Source organism: Diplotaxodon limnothrissa, linkage group LG7 (genome assembly GCF_057381915.1).
Source record: "Diplotaxodon limnothrissa isolate DT_005_m linkage group LG7, D_limnothrissa_male_GT1.1, whole genome shotgun sequence".
NCBI classification, from domain to species: domain Eukaryota; kingdom Metazoa; phylum Chordata; class Actinopteri; order Cichliformes; family Cichlidae; genus Diplotaxodon; species Diplotaxodon limnothrissa.
In genome coordinates, this window is record NC_140602.1 from 70,491,919 (window position 1) to 70,505,915 (window position 13,997).

At 53.7% G+C, this 13,997-nt stretch overlaps 2 protein-coding genes across 2 annotated transcripts in view; one reads left to right on the forward strand and one right to left on the reverse strand.

Annotated features, from left to right (window-relative positions):
- The window catches only part of LOC146629778 (uncharacterized), a 75,004-nt gene extending 65,494 nt beyond the window's left edge, over positions 1-9,510 (reverse strand). Inside the window, exon 1 of the mRNA XM_085358884.1 lies at positions 9,456-9,510. Coding sequence (XP_085215010.1) covers positions 9,456-9,510 — 55 coding nt within the window. The remainder of the gene's footprint in view (positions 1-9,455) is intronic.
- Positions 9,511-11,229: 1,719 nt separating this feature from the next.
- irx5b (iroquois homeobox 5b) lies at positions 11,230-13,759 on the forward strand. The gene is made up of 3 exons (XM_085358881.1): positions 11,230-11,454; positions 12,064-12,469; positions 13,212-13,759. Exons 1-3 carry the CDS (start codon positions 11,230-11,232, stop codon positions 13,757-13,759), a joined length of 1,179 nt encoding a protein of 392 aa, XP_085215007.1.
- The last annotated feature ends 238 nt before the right edge of the window (positions 13,760-13,997 follow it).

Sequence of the window (13,997 nt, forward strand, 5' to 3'; positions counted from 1 at the left end):
CTTCTGATGCCGTTTCCAATCACGCCCAAGATCCTGATCAGATCTGATCAAATGCACGTGTCTGCATGTTTTACCTGTTTGACTGACAGCTCATGGAGAGCGTTTCACATACAAACATCATGTGTCTGATATTTGTCTGCCTCTCATTTGCTACATGGTGACATTCACACGTCACAGATGGACGTCGTCCTCGTGCTGTGTATTTTCTGTTGTTTGAGAATGTTTTGCTGGTTTTATGCTGATGTGATCAGAGAAATGATATGAAATCATTCGTCCAACAGAGGCTCCAGCAGACAGCGAGGGAAGATCTCCAAGATCTGCATAAATTTGACCTTTCTTGGTTTTTCCAACCAAGACTAGAAGTCCAGAGACGAGGGTCAGCTGCAGGTTCTTAAACATGTCGCTGGGTAACATCAGCGTGCTATGAACCTCAGGCAAATTCAGAGGGGAAGCGTGGACCAGGGGAAGTCTACGAGGCCGAGAAAAAGAAGAGGGGCCTGTCCTCTCACACCTGTCCCCACTCACACCTGTCCCCTAACCCTGTCCCCCCTTCACACCTGTCCTCTCTCACACCTGTTCTCTTTCACACCTGTCTGCCCTCACACCTGTCCTCTCACACCTGTCCCGACTCAGCTCTGTCCTCTCTCACACCTGTTCTCTTTCACACCTGTCCTCTCACACCTGTTCTCTTTCACACCTGTCCCCTCACACCTGTTCTCTTTCACACCTGTCCCCACTCACACCTGTCCTCTCACACATGTCCCCCCTCACACATGTCCCCTCTAAGACCTGTCCCCCCTCTCACACCTGTCCCCTCTCACACCTGTCCTCTCACACCTGTCCCCCCTCAGACCTGTCACCCCCTCACACCTGTCCCCTCACACCTGTCCCCCTTCACACCTGTCCTCTCACACCTGTCCTCTCACACATGTCCCCTCTAAGACCTGTCCCCTCTCACACCTGTCCCCTCTCACACCTGTCCTCTCACACCTGTCCCCCCTCACACCTGTCCCCCCTGACTCCTGTCCCCTCTCACACCTGTTCTCTCTTACACTGACCTCTCACACCTGTCCCCCCTCACACCTGTCCTCTCACACCTGTCCCCTCACACCTGTCCTCTCTCACACCTGTCCCCTCACACCTGTCCTCTCTCACACCTGTCCCCTCTCTCACCTTTCCCCCTCACACCTGTCCCCTCACACCTGTCCCCACTCACACCTGTCCTCTCACACCTGTCCCCACTCAGCTCTGTCCTCTCTCACACCTGTTCTCTCACACCTGTCCCCCCTCACACCTGTCATCCCTCACACCTGTCCCCCCTCACACCTGTCCTCTCACACCTGTTCTCTCTTACACTGACCTCTCACACCTGTCCCCCCTCACACCTGTCCCCTCACACCTGTCCCTTCACACCTGTCCTCTCACACCTGTTCTCTCTCACACCTGTCCTCTCACACCTGTCCCCTCTAACACCTGTCCTCTCACACCTGTCCCCTCACACCTGTTCTCTCTCACACCTGTCCTCTCACACCTGTCCCCCTTACACATGTCCCCTCTAAGACCTGTCCCCTCACACCTGTTCTCTTTCACACCTGTCCACTCACACCTGTTCTCTCTCACACCTGTCCACTCACACATGTCCCCCCTCACACCTGTCCTCTCACACCTGTACCCTCTCACACCTGTCCCCTCACACCTGTTCTCTCTCACACCTGTCCACTCACACATGTCCCCCCTCACACATGTCCTCTCACACCTGTCTCCTCACTCCTGTCCTCTCACACATGTCCCCCCTGACACCTGTCCCCTCTCACACCTGTCCTCTCACACCTGTCCCCTCACACCTGTCCTCTCACACCTGTCCCCCCTCACACCTGTCCTCCCTCACACCTGTCCCCCCTCACACCTGTCCTCTCACACCTGTTCTCTCTTACACTGACCTCTCACACCTGTCCCCCCTCACACCTGTCCTCTCACACCTGTCCCCTCACACCTGTCCTCTCTCACACCTGTCCTCTCACACCTGTACCCTCTCACACCTGTCCACTCACACATGTCCCCCCTCACACATGTCCTCTCACACCTGTCTCCTCACTCCTGTCCTCTCACACATGTCCCCCCTCACACCTGTCCTCTCACACCTGTCCCCACTCAGCTCTGTCCTCTCTCACACCTGTTCTCTTTCACACCTGTCCTCTCACACATGTCCCCTCTAAGACCTGTCCCCCCTGACACCTGTCCCCTCTCACACCTGTCCTCTCACACCTGTTCTCTCTTACACTGACCTCTCACACCTGTCCCCCCTCACACCTGTCCTCTCACACCTGTCCTCTCACACCTGTCCCCACTCAGCTCTGTCCTCTCTCACACCTGTTCTCTTTCACACCTGTCCTCTCACACCTGTTCTCTCTTACACTGACCTCTCACACCTGTCCCCCCTCACACCTGTCCTCTCACACCTGTCCCCTCACACCTGTCCTCTCTCACACCTGTCCTCTCACACCTGTCTCCTCACTCCTGTCCTCTCACACATGTCCCCCCTCACACCTGTCCTCTCACACCTGTCCCCACTCAGCTCTGTCCTCTCTCACACCTGTTCTCTTTCACACCTGTCCTCTCACACCTGTCCCCCCTCACACATGTCCCCTCTAAGACCTGTCCCCCCTGACACCTGTCCCCTCTCACACCTGTCCTCTCACACCTGTCCCCTCTCACACCTGTCCTCTCACACCTGTCCCCCCTCACACCTGTCCTCTCACACCTGTCCCCACTCAGCTCTGTCCTCTCTCACACCTGTTCTCTTTCACACCTGTCCTCTCACACCTGTCCCCCCTCACACATGTCCCCTCTAAGACCTGTCCCCCCTGACACCTGTCCCCTCTCACACCTGTCCTCTCACACCTGTCCCCCCTCACACCTGTCCTCCCTCACACCTGTCCCCCCTCACACCTGTCCTCTCACACCTGTTCTCTCTTACACTGACCTCTCACACCTGTCCCCCCTCACACCTTTCCTCTCACACCTGTCCCCTCACACCTGTCCTCTCTCACAGCTGTCCTCTCACACCTGTCCCCCCTCAGACCTGTCCCCCCTTCACACCTGTCCTCTCACACCTGTTCTCTCTCACACCTGTCCTCTCACACCTGTCCCCTCTCACACCTGTCCCCTCACACCTGTACCCCCTCACACCTGTTCTCTCACACCTGTTCTCTCTCACACCTGTCCTCTAACACCTGTCCTCTCACACCTGTCCTCTCACACCTGTTCCCCCTCACACCTGTCCCCTCACACCTGTACCCCCTCACACCTGTTCTCTCTCACACCTGTCCTCTCACACCTGTCCCCACTCAGCTCTGTCCTCTCTCACACCTGTTCTCTTTCACACCTGTCCTCTCACACCTGTCCCCCCTCACACATGTCCCCTCTAAGACCTGTCCCCCCTGACACCTGTCCCCTCTCACACCTGTCCTCTCACACCTGTCCTCTCACACCTGTCCCCCCTCACACCTGTCCTCTCACACCTGTCCCCACTCAGCTCTGTCCTCTCTCACACCTGTTCTCTTTCACACCTGTCCTCTCACACCTGTCCCCCCTCACACATGTCCCCTCTAAGACCTGTCCCCCCTGACACCTGTCCCCTCTCACACCTGTCCTCTCACACCTGTCCCCCCTCACACCTGTCCTCCCTCACACCTGTCCCCCCTCACACCTGTCCTCTCACACCTGTTCTCTCTTACACTGACCTCTCACACCTGTCCCCCCTCACACCTTTCCTCTCACACCTGTCCCCTCACACCTGTCCTCTCTCACAGCTGTCCTCTCACACCTGTCCCCCCTCAGACCTGTCCCCCCTTCACACCTGTCCTCTCACACCTGTTCTCTCTCACACCTGTCCTCTCACACCTGTCCCCTCTCACACCTGTCCCCTCACACCTGTACCCCCTCACACCTGTTCTCTCACACCTGTTCTCTCTCACACCTGTCCTCTAACACCTGTCCTCTCACACCTGTCCTCTCACACCTGTTCCCCCTCACACCTGTCCCCTCACACCTGTACCCCCTCACACCTGTTCTCTCTCACACCTGTCCTCTCACACCTGTCCCCTCACACCTGTTCTCTCTCACACCTGTCCTCTCACACCTGTCCCCCTTACACATGTCCCCTCTAAGACCTGTCCCCCCTCACACCTGTTCTCTCTCACACCTGTCCTCTAACACCTGTCCTCTCACACCTGTTCCCCCTCACACCTGTCCCCTCACACCTGTCCCCCCTCACACCTGTCCTCTCACACATGTCCCCTCTAACACCTGTCCCCCCTCACACTGACCTCTCACACCTGTCCCCCCTCACACCTGTCCTCTCACACCTGTCCCCTCACACCTGTCCTCTCTCACACCTGTCCCCCTCTCACCTTTCCCCCTCACACCTGTCCCCTCACACCTGTCCCCACTCACACCGTTCCTCTCACACCTGTACCCTCTCAGACCTTTCCCCCCTCACACCTGTCCCCTCTCAGACCTGTCCTCTCTCACACCTGTTCTCTTTCACACCTGTCCTCTCACACCTGTCCCCCCTCACACATGTCCCCTCTAAGACCTGTCCCCCCTGACACCTGTCCCCTCTCACACCTGTCCTCTCACACCTGTCCCCCCTCACACCTGTCCTCCCTCACACCTGTCCCCCCTCACACCTGTCCTCTCACACCTGTTCTCTCTTACACTGACCTCTCACACCTGTCCCCCCTCACACCTTTCCTCTCACACCTGTCCCCTCACACCTGTCCTCTCTCACAGCTGTCCTCTCACACCTGTCCCCCCTCAGACCTGTCCCCCCTTCACACCTGTCCTCTCACACCTGTTCTCTCTCACACCTGTCCTCTCACACCTGTCCCCTCTCACACCTGTCCCCTCACACCTGTACCCCCTCACACCTGTTCTCTCACACCTGTTCTCTCTCACACCTGTCCTCTAACACCTGTCCTCTCACACCTGTCCTCTCACACCTGTTCCCCCTCACACCTGTCCCCTCACACCTGTACCCCCTCACACCTGTTCTCTCTCACACCTGTCCTCTCACACCTGTCCCCACTCAGCTCTGTCCTCTCTCACACCTGTTCTCTTTCACACCTGTCCTCTCACACCTGTCCCCCCTCACACATGTCCCCTCTAAGACCTGTCCCCCCTGACACCTGTCCCCTCTCACACCTGTCCTCTCACACCTGTCCTCTCACACCTGTCCCCCCTCACACCTGTCCTCTCACACCTGTCCCCACTCAGCTCTGTCCTCTCTCACACCTGTTCTCTTTCACACCTGTCCTCTCACACCTGTCCCCCCTCACACATGTCCCCTCTAAGACCTGTCCCCCCTGACACCTGTCCCCTCTCACACCTGTCCTCTCACACCTGTCCCCCCTCACACCTGTCCTCCCTCACACCTGTCCCCCCTCACACCTGTCCTCTCACACCTGTTCTCTCTTACACTGACCTCTCACACCTGTCCCCCCTCACACCTTTCCTCTCACACCTGTCCCCTCACACCTGTCCTCTCTCACAGCTGTCCTCTCACACCTGTCCCCCCTCAGACCTGTCCCCCCTTCACACCTGTCCTCTCACACCTGTTCTCTCTCACACCTGTCCTCTCACACCTGTCCCCTCTCACACCTGTCCCCTCACACCTGTACCCCCTCACACCTGTTCTCTCACACCTGTTCTCTCTCACACCTGTCCTCTAACACCTGTCCTCTCACACCTGTCCTCTCACACCTGTTCCCCCTCACACCTGTCCCCTCACACCTGTACCCCCTCACACCTGTTCTCTCTCACACCTGTCCTCTCACACCTGTCCCCTCACACCTGTTCTCTCTCACACCTGTCCTCTCACACCTGTCCCCCTTACACATGTCCCCTCTAAGACCTGTCCCCCCTCACACCTGTTCTCTCTCACACCTGTCCTCTAACACCTGTCCTCTCACACCTGTTCCCCCTCACACCTGTCCCCTCACACCTGTCCCCCCTCACACCTGTCCTCTCACACATGTCCCCTCTAACACCTGTCCCCCCTCACACTGACCTCTCACACCTGTCCCCCCTCACACCTGTCCTCTCACACCTGTCCCCTCACACCTGTCCTCTCTCACACCTGTCCCCCTCTCACCTTTCCCCCTCACACCTGTCCCCTCACACCTGTCCCCACTCACACCGTTCCTCTCACACCTGTACCCTCTCAGACCTTTCCCCCCTCACACCTGTCCCCTCTCAGACCTGTCCCCTCTCACACCTGTTCTTTTTCAAACCTGTCCCCTCTCACACGTGTCCTCTCTCACACCTGTCCTCTCACACCTGTCCTCTCTCACACAGGTTCTCTCTCACACCTGTCCTCTCACACCTGTCCCCTCACACCTGTTCTCTCTCACACCTGTCCTCTCACACCTGTCCCCCCTCACACATGTCCCCTCTAAGACCTGTCCCCCCTGACACCTGTCCCCCCTCACACATGTCCTCTCTCACACCTGTCCCCTCACACCTGTTCTCTTTCACACCTGTCTCCCCTCACCCCTTTCCACTCACACCTGTCCTCTCTCACACCTGTACCTTCACACCTGTCCTCCCTCACACCTGTTCTCTCTCACACCTGTTCTCTTTCACACCTGTCTCTCCTCACACCGGTCCTCTCTCACACCTGTCCCCTCACACCTGTCCTCCCTCACACCTGTCCTCTCTCACACCTGTTCTCTTTCACACCTGTGTCTCCTCACACCTGTCCTCTCACACCTGTCCCCACTCACACCGTCCCCTAACCCTGTCCCCACTCACACCTGTCCTCTCTCACACCTGTCCTCTCTCACACCTGTTCTCTTTCACACCTGTTTCCCCTCACACCTGTCCTCTCACACCTGTCCCCCGTCACACCTATCCCCTCACACCTGTTCTCTTTCACACCTGTCCCCACTCACACCTGTCCCCACTCACACCTGTCCCCACTCACACCTGTTCTCTCTCACACCTGTCCTCTAACACCTGTCCTCTCACACCTGTCCTCTCACACCTGTTCCCCCTCACACCTGTCCCCTCACACCTGTCCCCCCTCACACCTGTCCTCTCACACATGTCCTCTCTCACACCTGTCCCCTCACACCTGTTCTCTTTCACACCTGTCTCCCCTCACCCCTTTCCTCTCACACCTGTCCCCACTCACACCTGTCCTCTCTCACACCTGTACCTTCACACCTGTCCTCCCTCACACCTGTTCTCTCTCACACCTGTTCTCTTTCACACCTGTCTCTCCTCACACCTGTCCTCTCTCACACCTGTCCTCTCTCACACCTGTCCTCTTTCACACCTGTGTCTCCTCACACCTGTCCCCTCACACCTGTCCTCCCTCACACCTGTCCTCTCTCACACCTGTTCTCTTTCACACCTGTGTCTCCTCACACCGGTCCTCTCACACCTGTCCCCACTCACACCGTCCCCTAACCCTGTCCCCACTCACACCTGTCCTCTCTCACACCTGTCCTCTCTCACACCTGTTCTCTTTCACACCTGTCCTCTCACACCTGTCCCCCGTCACACCTATCCCCTCACACCTGTTCTCTTTCACACCTGTCCCCACTCACACCTGTCCCCACTCACACCTGTCCTCTCTCACACCTGTACCCTCACACCTGTCCTCCCTCACACCTGTCCTCTCTCACACCTGTCCCCTCACTCCTGTTCTCTTTCACACCTGTCCTCCCTCACACCTGTCCTCTGTCACACCTGTCCCCCCTCATACCTGTCCCCTCACACCTGGTTTGTAGAGGTTTTCTGTAATGCAAACAGCTTCGGTCTGAGCCCGGATATCCAGCACATCGTCAGACAGCCGTGAGAGGATCAGACCTGAGTGCAGACTGATTTCCTGCCGATGGACTTGCCGCTGCACTCTTAAATTCTGCCTCTCATCTGATTACAGTGCTCATTGATCAGCGTGTAAACAACCATTGAATGAGGATGTGCACCGGTTTGATGTGACCGTCTCCTCTCTGAAGCACTGCATGCTGAAATCTCATGGGTGCTAATTATGTGTGCACACAGATTACAAGGATTGCATTTCATACTTGAATAATAACTATTAAAAACGAGTGTTTTCCAATTAATTAAACACACAGTCTTTAAGTAACCTCTGGACATCTGCCCTGCGGGCTGAGCTCATTCGGGAGCTGCTGGAGGAAACAAACGAGCGCTCCTTTCATGTGAAAATCTTCACAAAAGAGTCGTGCCACTGAGAATACGGGGGAAACGCCGCCGCCACACTTCCCTCAGTGTTCGACTTTGTTCGTGCAAATTGTGAACATAACTTTTTGATATGATAAAACAGCAGAACAGTGTCATTCCAGGGGCGGGCCTGCTGGGGGGCTCGCCGTGGAGATGATGAAAGAGCTTTTCCGAGTCATTACTCCATCCAGCAGGAAGCCCTCGGTGGGCTCGCCCTCCTGAGCATCATCAGCACCCGAGGAGGAGGCGGAGGAGGAGAGGCGCGCACCTCAGCCGGTGCAGAGGGCTTTAATGAAAGATGCTTAAAAAAGCATGAAAACGTCTCTGTTAAACTGCTTAGCCTCTGCAGAGGATCAGCCGACTCGCATTGTTTCCCCCTCAGTGCAGCCGGAGAGAGGCTGCTCACTTTACCCAGGATTCACTGCAGCAAATCAATATTCGTAGTAGTAACTATTGTTTACATCTCAAAGTATGATTTCCAAACAGGATGACGTTTGTGAGAGAGAACCTGTGACGGCGTGCCTCCTGAAATGGCCTGTGGAGTGTTGGGATCAACAGCAGTTGACATTAAAGAAACATTAAAGACATTAAAGAAACTGCTGGACATTATGAACAATGCTGGGCATCCTCTGCACACGGCCATAAACAATCAGAAGAGTCTGTTCAGTGACAGGTTGCTTCTCCCCAAGACAAGAACTAACAGACTTAAAAACTCCTTTGTCCCACACGCCATCAGACTGTTTAACTCCTCCCTGGAGGGGAGAGGGAGGGGAAACAGGAGGACAAAGGAGAGGGGAACAACTAAGCTGTAGTGCCTCTTCACCTCACTGTGCACTACCTTTTGTGCAATACTTTTGTAAATAGTCAACAGTGCAATAGACTCAATACTTGAAATGTGCAATTCACTTGTATTTTTATTTTTATTCCTATTTATTCTATTTATCCCCTTCGTATATTTTATTTATATTGTCTCTGTATTTATATATATGTGTGTGTGTGTGTGTATTATATATATATATATATATATATATATATATATATATATATATAATATTCTGTAACTCTGTAACTTCTGTCGGTGCTGTGCTTTTTTGGAAATCGAATTTCCCAGAGGAACCCACCCGAGGGATTAATAAAGTTCTATCTAATCTAATCTAATCTAATCAGTTAATGCACCGAACTCGGCTTCCTCGCTGTGCTCCTACCTGCAAACGTGGAAATTCCTGCAGCCTCGTTCTGAAAATCCGTGGACGTGGCCATTAGAGATGGACTTCAGCTGGTTTCACCGAAAAGCAGCGACCGGACTTCCACTGACGCGGGAAGTATTCTCCTTGCTGGCACTCTGCTAATTATAGTCCCCACTAATCAGATTAGGCGGAGGCGGTGTGGGCTTAGATCCTCAAAGTTCACTGAGCTGCTCTCAGGACACTCAGCATCAGCCACAGCTGTCCACGCTCTCCCACACGCACACCAATCAGTCCGCAGATTGATCGCCACCAAGTTCATAATTCAACACTGTTCAGCAGAGAACGCTAAAATACGCGAGAGCGGGACGGCCTGGTTTGATGTTTCACCGGATTGTACTGCCTGTCACGGCATCTGTCCTGCTCACACTGTCACCTGTTACGCATCAGTGGAATCCCGAACACCTGAAGTGACATCACGTCCTGAACGCTTCTTAAGTCACACAATTAGAACTGATGACATTTCCACAGGAAGTAATCAATTAAACTGAAAATGAATGAAGGAATGTAACTTTTACACTCAAACCCCGCCCCTCTGATGATTTTTCCTCTGTGTAGAAGTTAAAGTTGTTCCTACTGACCCCTGTGGCTGTTAATTGTGATGTAGCATCTGATACGTCATCTACTTACGTTTCAAAACCTCAGCATGAGCGTTTTTTTTTTAACCAGAGCTGTTGAACCGCGCACTCATTGGCTAATGACCAGCTAATCACATGTTTTAGCCAATGAGCATAATCCTTCCTCCTGAAACACAGCAGGATAACCTCTCTTTGCTATAGTTTGTATGGAAGATGCCAACTTGTCTGCAAACACCTGCCAACTACTAAAAATGAAATTATAATCATTTGCCTTTAAAGCAAAAGTCGTTCAACTCTGAACTCTGAGGGTGAATTATTTCTATTTCCTGTTTGGAGCTCACATTTTCAAGTTTTAATCCCACTCAGCGAGCTCTTGTTGAGCGTTTGCAGACGTATCGTCGTCTTCAGTGCAAGCTACAAGTGAACGCAGCAACCTGCTAACAACCAAAGTGAATGCAGGTCGTATCACGTCCAATCCAATGTGTGCGTGACGTCACATGAGAAACCTCTGCAAAGCTACAGTCACTTTGAAACCACTGCTATCGCCATCTGGTGGCCGGCAGGTGTAATGCAGGTTTAAACCCTCTGAGCTCCGAACACACATCAACTCATGTTTGTGTCCTGCTGGGAGTTTATTTAAACCAAGAACCTAACCAAGCATTTTTATTGGCTAAACCTAAACCCAAAGTTTTTATTGGCTAAGTCAAACCAAAGGAGCTAAAGAGTGGAGTAATATTTGTTTGTCACGAATCATTTGGAATATTTCATAAACTACATGTTGGTCCACGGCGCACTTTGATGACGTGTTTCGTGCACAAACAGTCAGAAACTCTGCAGGTGTGAGGAACGTGAAGCCTTATTATCCTGGTGCTTTTATTTTGTAGGGTCGCGTTAGTTCCACCTGCTCGCAGAGTGCGCGCGGGCTGAGGGGAGAGGAGAGAGCGAGCAGGAGGAGGTGTGAGCGTGCGGAGGTGGAGCTGAGCCTCCTCTCCGCTCAGTCTGTCTGCGGGTTCGGCGCAGATCGGGTGCGCAGAGCCGGAGCGGACAAAGTGCCGCCGCGAGCCTCCTGCGATGCTCCTGGAACTCCCGCTCCTCTCCGCCCGCTTTTCCCTCCTCCGTCCCGCGCTCCGACGCGACTTCTCCCGCGCGTAAAAGTCATGTCGTACCCTCAGGGCTTCCTGTTCCAGCCCCACGCGCCTCTGGCTCTGCACTCCTCCTTCGGCTCCGGCCTCCTCCTGGGAGCGCGCTCCGAGGAGCTCGGCCGCTCCGCGTCCGGCTCCGCCTTCGCTCCGTACTCCGGACCGGCGACCTCCCCCGGCTTCGGCCCCCAGCTGCCCTACGGAGGGGAGCCGCGCGCCGCCGCGGCGCTCAGCTCCTATGTGGTGAGTGCGCGCGGAGACGGCCAGGGCTCGGGTCCGGGTCTGGTTCCGGTCCGTACAATGAAAATATCTGCTCTTCAAAAAGTTATTTTTCTCATTTATTTTCAATGATTTTTGAATTTATTATTACATTTATTTAAAATTCATTTTTAATCTGTTTTTTTATCTTTTTAAAAATCTTATTTATAAGATAAAAATAATTTTTAATTATTTGTCTTTTATTTTTGAATTAATTATTATTTATATTTATTAATTAAATTTTTAAATTTAGTTTTAATTATTCTTTAATTTATTTTATTTAAAAAAAAATTGTAAATTATTTTTAATGGTTTTTTTAACTTATTTTTGTTTTTACATTTTTATTTTTATATATATTTTTACTTATTCTTTAATTCATTTTTTTAAATTATTTTTTTAAATGTATTTTAAATTGAAGGAGGAACATTGTACATTTCTGTGAGGCTGTGAGATTTTTCAGGTGGATTAAACTGAGCGAGGTCTTTCCTCCTTCTGTGTTTGGGTCTGTAGTTTGAAGCCGTGTGGTCATGTGACCCTCGGGTTAAACTGCGTGGGAACTCGAGCTGACCACTAACATGATGGTTTCTGTTTCAGAGTCCGGGTTACGACCCGTCCTCGGGCATCTCCGGGTCCTTGGACTACCACCCGTTTGGGGCGCTGGGCCCATATCCGTATGGAGACCCCGCCTACAGGAAGAACGCCACACGGGATGCCACGGCCACGCTGAAGGCCTGGCTTAGCGAGCACCGGAAGAACCCGTACCCCACCAAGGGCGAGAAGATCATGCTGGCCATCATCACGAAGATGACCCTGACGCAGGTGTCCACCTGGTTCGCCAACGCCCGGCGCCGGCTGAAGAAGGAGAACAAGATGACGTGGACGCCACGGAACAGGAGCGAGGACGAGGAAGAGGAGGACAACATCGACCTGGAACGCAACGAAGAGGACGAGGAGCCACTGAAGGCGAGCAGCGAGGAGACGGAGCCGAAGCGTGAAGCTGGTGAGTGAGGGGGGAGGGGTCCATCCATTGATTGATCGATTAATTGATGGGTTTTAAAATGACCTGCACGTGACACGCGTCGGGAACCCGGAGACGTTTGCCGGCGCTCCTCTCCGTCCGTTCTTGTAGGTGATGACATCATCGCAGCGGCTGCAGTGGAAACAGTTTCATGAGGTTGGTTTTAGTTCTGAGTGTGAGCAGAGCGAGCGGCTCGTCCTGATCAGGTCTGTCGTTGTTACTGCTCCTGTTTGTTCATAGATCAGATTATTGATCAGCTTCAGATTTTCATCATTTCATCAGATCATCGGTTAAAATCAAAGAATGTTCTGGACCCGTTTTTTAAAAAGTGAAGAGCGGCAGGCGCACGGCGAGAGAAGCGGGAGAAGATGTTGGGAGCTGAGTGCGTTTAATGATGCTGAAGCGTGGAGACGGTCGGCGGCGGCGTTCTTCTGATTGATTATTTCTCACTGATGATGTCATTGATCTGGACGAATCAAACACTTTCAGGCTGAACTCTTTTCTTTCTTCTTTAAAGTCGATTTATTGGTCGTGAGAGCAGCTGCTGATTGGCTGCTGATTTTGTTTGGGCTGCGGAAACTGTGACCATAAGGCAGATGTGAGGGGGCGGGGTCTAATATGCAGTGCATTTTGTTTGTGTGTGTTTGAATCAAACTCATAACCCTGCACGCTGAACCCTGATGTGTGTTTGGTCTGACCTGGCCTGTCCCACCTCCCCCCCCAGACTCCCGCAGTTTGGCGTTCAGAGAGGACGGCGGCAGCGACGCCGATCGAGGATTCGACGAGCTGGACTTTAAGGATTCCCCCGTGGACCGGAGACCCGTGGACATGTCGGCGGACCCTCCTCGGAGCGCCCCCACTCTGAGCGTCTCGCTCAGAGTGCTGGAGGGGACGCGCACGCCGAGCCCGCGGTCTAAGGAGCGCCCCTGCGGCACCACCCAGGGGCCGAACGTGGCCCCCAAACCCAAACTCTGGTCGCTGGCTGAGATCGCCACGTCTTCGGACAAAAGCAAAGGATGTAGTGACTCTGCACAGAGCGTGGGGGCGGGACAGCAACGGACCCCGTTCCCCCACGGCCCCGCCTTGCCCCGACACTTCTATTACGCCTCCCCCTTCATCCCCGGATACTCCGCCTACGGCCCCCCGGGGCCCCTGCACAGCGGCGCCTCGTCGTTAAACGGATTACTGCAGACGGCGGCCCGAGACCGCCGGCTGCGCTGCCAGAGCCAGTTGGAGCCACACGAGCACAGCAGAGGCACGGCGAACGTGTAGAGCGCCTCCACGGGTCTGCGCGGCCCCCGGGGGGCGGGGCAGACTGATTTGTTAACAGGAAGGTTGAATTTGAGACAGTTTTTCTATGTTGATCAGATGTTTGTGATCCTCACGTATCATTAAAGCCTAGTTTTATTAACCCGCCTGCTCTTCTTCACACGCAGATAACGAGCTGCTGATTTAACGAGCCGCGGCCTCAGCGGCCCGTTCACGGTTTCAGTTCAAATCCACCACACGT

Coding starts and splice junctions, on each gene's coding strand:
- irx5b (XM_085358881.1), top strand. CDS start 11,230: ATGTCGTACCCTCAGGGCTTCCTGTTCCAGCCCCACGCGCCTCTGGCT. Junction 11,455..12,063: donor CGGCGCTCAGCTCCTATGTG/GTGAGTGCGCGC, acceptor TTTCTGTTTCAG/AGTCCGGGTTACGACCCGTC. Junction 12,470..13,211: donor GGAGCCGAAGCGTGAAGCTG/GTGAGTGAGGGG, acceptor CTCCCCCCCCAG/ACTCCCGCAGTTTGGCGTTC.